Below are 5700 nucleotides of genomic sequence, written 5' to 3' on the forward strand. Positions count from 1 at the left end.
TCAGCATAGTGAAGTTCAGTAACCTGATGACAGTTTTCTGTTGTTTTTAGGTGGAAACAATCGTTTCTGATCAGTTTAATATTTTGTATCCCTGTCATGGGATTAATGATCTACATGATGTTCATGGACAGTGATCACATGATGCCTCACCACCACAACATGACCATGGATGACATAACTACCTACCATCCGACCATGGTGCTGGAGTACCAGGTCATGCCAGGACTCTCCATCATGAACCTCCTGTCCTTTCTGCTGTGTATACCTGTACAGGTGAGTGACCACCGGCATCAACACAATGGAACATACCGTCCCCCTGTGTCATGGAGATATGAAGGATCTAAAGTCCTCTCCTAGGGTGACAATGCTGCTCCTCCATAGATACAGTGCAATGAACGTTGTCACCAGAGGACAGGAAGTGTGTTACTGAGAGGAACACCAGAGGACAGGAAGTGTGTTACGAGAGAGACACCAGAGGACAGGAAGTGTGTTACCGAGAGAGACACCAGTGGACAGGAAGTGTGTTACCGAGAGAGACACCAGTGGACAGGAAGTGTGTTACTGAGAGGGACACCAGTGGACAGGAAGTGTGTTACCGAGAGGGACACCAGAGGACAGGAAGTGTGTTACCGAGAGGGACAGCAGAGGACAGGAAGTGTGTTACCGAGAGGAACACCAGAGGACAGGAAGTGTGTTACCGAGAGGAACACCAGAGGACAGGAAGTGTGTTACCGAGAGGAACACCAGAGGACAGGAAAGACCGCTGGTAGAATATAGTGCACATAACAGATAGGAGGTCATGGAGGGCAGCACCACCTTAGGCTCAGGTACATGCAGGCGGTTCATTCTGAGTTTACCTCTCCATTTACTTTATACAAGAAGCTCTGATAGTGGCAGCGCTCCCTGCATGCTGCGCTTCCTGTTCTCTGCTGCGGGTATCCTGTCAGGTAAAACCATGGACTGCTGTCCTCTGGGTCCCCGCACTGTATGAAGTTACTGGTTCAGTCATCCGTGTAACAGGATGGACCTGTGAGAGGCGCAGCTTGCCGGTGATGAGATCTCTGGAAGGTGGCTGGTGTCCTGGGATAGGTCACGTGTCCTGGGATAGGTCAGTGTCCTGGGATAGGTCACGTGTCCTGGGATAGGTCACGTGTCCTGGGATAGGTCACGTGTCCTGGGATAGGTCACGTGTCCTGGGATAGGTCATGTGACCTGGTCTTCTGTCTCAGTTTTTAGGAGGCTGGTACTTCTACATACAAGCATACAAGGCTCTGAAACATAGAACAGCCAACATGGACGTGCTGATTGTCCTGGCCACCTCCATCGCCTTCATCTATTCCCTGGTGATCCTTCTGGTGGCCGTGTGTGAGAAAGCCAAAGTCAACCCCGTCACCTTCTTCGACACGCCGCCCATGCTCTTCGTCTTCATCGCTCTGGGACGGTGGCTGGAACACCTAGCCAAGGTATGACCCCGATCCGTGTGCACGCAGCCACACATGTATTCTAATAGGCCTCATATACACGGACATCCGGGCCACACACCCTCACCCGGTCCCCTCATATACACGGACATCCGGGCCACACCCCCTCACCCGGTCCCCTCATATACACGGACATCCGGGCCACACCCCCTCACCCTATGTGCTATGTACAGGTATGTGCTATGTACAGGTATGTGCTATGTACAGGTATGTGCTATGTACAGGTATGTGCTATGTACAGGTATGTGCTATGTACAGGTATGTGCTATGTACAGGTATGTGCTATGTACAGGTATGTGCTATGTACAGGTATGTGCTATGTACAGGTATGTGCTATGTACAAAGGTCACGTGTCCTGGGATAGGTCACGTGTCCTGGGATAGGTCACGTGTCCTGGGATAGGTCACGTGTCCTGGGATAGGTCACGTGTCCTGGGATAGGTCACGTGTCCTGGGATAGGTCACGTGTCCTGGGATAGGTCACGTGTCCTGGGATAGGTCACGTGTCCTGGGATAGGTCACGTGTCCTGGGATAGGTCACGTGTCCTGGGATAGGTCACGTGTCCTGGGATAGGTCACGTGTCCTGGGATAGGTCACGTGTCCTGGGATAGGTCACGTGTCCTGGGATAGGTCACGTGTCCTGGGATAGGTCACGTGTCCTGGGATAGGTCACGTGTCCTGGGATAGGTCACGTGTCCTGGGATAGGTCACGTGTCCTGGGATAGGTCACGTGTCCTGGGATAGGTCACGTGTCCTGGGATAGGTCACGTGTCCTGGGATAGGTCACGTGTCCTGGGATAGGTCACGTGTCCTGGGATAGGTCACGTGTCCTGGGATAGGTCACGTGTCCTGGGATAGGTCACGTGTCCTGGGATAGGTCACGTGTCCTGGGATAGGTCACGTGTCCTGGGATAGGTCACGTGTCCTGGGATAGGTCACGTGTCCTGGGATAGGTCACGTGTCCTGGGATAGGTCACGTGTCCTGGGATAGGTCACGTGTCCTGGGATAGGTCACGTGTCCTGGGATAGGTCACGTGTCCTGGGATAGGTCACGTGTCCTGGGATAGGTCACGTGTCCTGGGATAGGTCACGTGTCCTGGGATAGGTCACGTGTCCTGGGATAGGTCACGTGTCCTGGGATAGGTCACGTGTCCTGGGATAGGTCACGTGTCCTGGGATAGGTCACGTGTCCTGGGATAGGTCACGTGTCCTGGGATAGGTCACGTGTCCTGGGATAGGTCACGTGTCCTGGGATAGGTCACGTGTCCTGGGATAGGTCACGTGTCCTGGGATAGGTCACGTGTCCTGGGATAGGTCACGTGTCCTGGGATAGGTCACGTGTCCTGGGATAGGTCACGTGTCCTGGGATAGGTCACGTGTCCTGGGATAGGTCACGTGTCCTGGGATAGGTCACGTGTCCTGGGATAGGTCACGTGTCCTGGGATAGGTCACGTGTCCTGGGATAGGTCACGTGTCCTGGGATAGGTCACGTGTCCTGGGATAGGTCACGTGTCCTGGGATAGGTCACGTGTCCTGGGATAGGTCACGTGTCCTGGGATAGGTCACGTGTCCTGGGATAGGTCACGTGTCCTGGGATAGGTCACGTGTCCTGGGATAGGTCACGTGTCCTGGGATAGGTCACGTGTCCTGGGATAGGTCACGTGTCCTGGGATAGGTCACGTGTCCTGGGATAGGTCACGTGTCCTGGGATAGGTCACGTGTCCTGGGATAGGTCACGTGTCCTGGGATAGGTCACGTGTCCTGGGATAGGTCACGTGTCCTGGGATAGGTCACGTGTCCTGGGATAGGTCACGTGTCCTGGGATAGGTCACGTGTCCTGGGATAGGTCACGTGTCCTGGGATAGGTCACGTGTCCTGGGATAGGTCACGTGTCCTGGGATAGGTCACGTGTCCTGGGATAGGTCACGTGTCCTGGGATAGGTCACGTGTCCTGGGATAGGTCACGTGTCCTGGGATAGGTCACGTGTCCTGGGATAGGTCACGTGTCCTGGGATAGGTCACGTGTCCTGGGATAGGTCACGTGTCCTGGGATAGGTCACGTGTCCTGGGATAGGTCACGTGTCCTGGGATAGGTCACGTGTCCTGGGATAGGTCACGTGTCCTGGGATAGGTCACGTGTCCTGGGATAGGTCACGTGTCCTGGGATAGGTCACGTGTCCTGGGATAGGTCACGTGTCCTGGGATAGGTCACGTGTCCTGGGATAGGTCACGTGTCCTGGGATAGGTCACGTGTCCTGGGATAGGTCACGTGTCCTGGGATAGGTCACGTGTCCTGGGATAGGTCACGTGTCCTGGGATAGGTCACGTGTCCTGGGATAGGTCACGTGTCCTGGGATAGGTCACGTGTCCTGGGATAGGTCACGTGTCCTGGGATAGGTCACGTGTCCTGGGATAGGTCACGTGTCCTGGGATAGGTCACGTGTCCTGGGATAGGTCACGTGTCCTGGGATAGGTCACGTGTCCTGGGATAGGTCACGTGTCCTGGGATAGGTCACGTGTCCTGGGATAGGTCACGTGTCCTGGGATAGGTCACGTGTCCTGGGATAGGTCACGTGTCCTGGGATAGGTCACGTGTCCTGGGATAGGTCACGTGTCCTGGGATAGGTCACGTGTCCTGGGATAGGTCACGTGTCCTGGGATAGGTCACGTGTCCTGGGATAGGTCACGTGTCCTGGGATAGGTCACGTGTCCTGGGATAGGTCACGTGTCCTGGGATAGGTCACGTGTCCTGGGATAGGTCACGTGTCCTGGGATAGGTCACGTGTCCTGGGATAGGTCACGTGTCCTGGGATAGGTCACGTGTCCTGGGATAGGTCACGTGTCCTGGGATAGGTCACGTGTCCTGGGATAGGTCATGTGACCTGGTCTTCTGTCTCAGTTTTTAGGAGGCTGGTACTTCTACATACAAGCATACAAGGCTCTGAAACATAGAACAGCCAACATGGACGTGCTGATTGTCCTGGCCACCTCCATCGCCTTCATCTATTCCCTGGTGATCCTTCTGGTGGCCGTGTGTGAGAAAGCCAAAGTCAACCCCGTCACCTTCTTCGACACGCCGCCCATGCTCTTCGTCTTCATCGCTCTGGGACGGTGGCTGGAACACCTAGCCAAGGTATGACCCCGATCCGTGTGCACGCAGCCACACATGTATTCTAATAGGCCTCATATACACGGACATCCGGGCCACACACCCTCACCCGGTCCCCTCATATACACGGACATCCGGGCCACACCCCCTCACCCGGTCCCCTCATATACACGGACATCCGGGCCACACCCCCTCACCCTATGTGCTATGTACAGGTATGTGCTATGTACAGGTATGTGCTATGTACAGGTATGTGCTATGTACACGTATGATGTATGTGCTATGTACAGGTATGTGCTATGTACAGGTATGTGCTATGTACAGGTATGTGCTATGTGCAGGTAGGTGCTATGTGCAGGTAGGTGCTATGTGCAGGTAGGTGCTATGTGCAGGTAGGTGCTATGTGCAGGTAGGTGCTATGTATGTGGTATGTGCTATGTATGTGGTATGTATAGTTGATCGGTATGATGTCCGCGTGTTTTAGTGGTGGGAGGATATGAAGGACGCACAGGATATGTGAGGACTGAATTCAATATGAATGATCCCAGAAATACGGCGTTGCCATGGGAACCATGTGACTGGGGTACTGGGAGGTCAGTGCTAGTACTTATCATGCTTCCTCGTCCAATGGGAGGGTCACACGCCGTTCATTACAGAAGTGCTTTTGTCTCACCTCTTTAGAGCAAAACGTCGGAAGCTTTGTCCCGTCTGATCTCCCTGCAGGCCACAGAGGCCACAATTGTCACGTTGGGCCCCGACAACTCTGTCCTCAGGTACAATCTGTATTATATGTGTGCTGATAGTTGTCACCGATCATCCCTCCACCATGAGAACCATCTGTGGGCGGAGCTCCCCAACCCATTGTTATTGTTCTGCGTTTTCTGTTATAAACGCAGTTGTGTTCATTTTGCTGCTTCTGTGTGTCAGTGAGGTTCCGGTGGACGTGGAGCTGGTTCAGCGCGGAGACATTGTGAAGGTGACACCCGGAGGCAAGTTCCCTGTGGACGGACGCGTGATTGAAGGCCACTCCATGGTGGATGAATCTCTCATCACTGGTAAAGATACCGACATAGAGGGGGAGTGCCGGGGTAATAAGAGCGATCTCTGATA

At 54.1% G+C, this 5700-nt stretch overlaps 1 protein-coding gene across 1 annotated transcript in view; it reads left to right on the top strand.

Moving 5' to 3' along the window:
• LOC108803509 (copper-transporting ATPase 1-like) overlaps window positions 1–5678 on the top strand; it is a gene marked incomplete at its 3' end in the record, with an annotated part of 18306 nt that extends 12628 nt beyond the window's left edge. The window contains exons 9-12 of the mRNA XM_018575345.1: window positions 51–273; window positions 1230–1463; window positions 5272–5363; window positions 5518–5678. Of these exons, the coding sequence (XP_018430847.1) occupies window positions 51–273; window positions 1230–1463; window positions 5272–5363; window positions 5518–5678 (710 nt within the window). The remainder of the gene's footprint in view (window positions 1–50; window positions 274–1229; window positions 1464–5271; window positions 5364–5517) is intronic.
• Window positions 5679–5700: the final 22 nt, after the last annotated feature.

Source organism: Nanorana parkeri, unplaced genomic scaffold (assembly GCF_000935625.1).
Source record: "Nanorana parkeri isolate BGI_ZX_2015 unplaced genomic scaffold, ASM93562v1 scaffold3815, whole genome shotgun sequence".
Lineage (NCBI taxonomy): Eukaryota > Metazoa > Chordata > Amphibia > Anura > Dicroglossidae > Nanorana > Nanorana parkeri.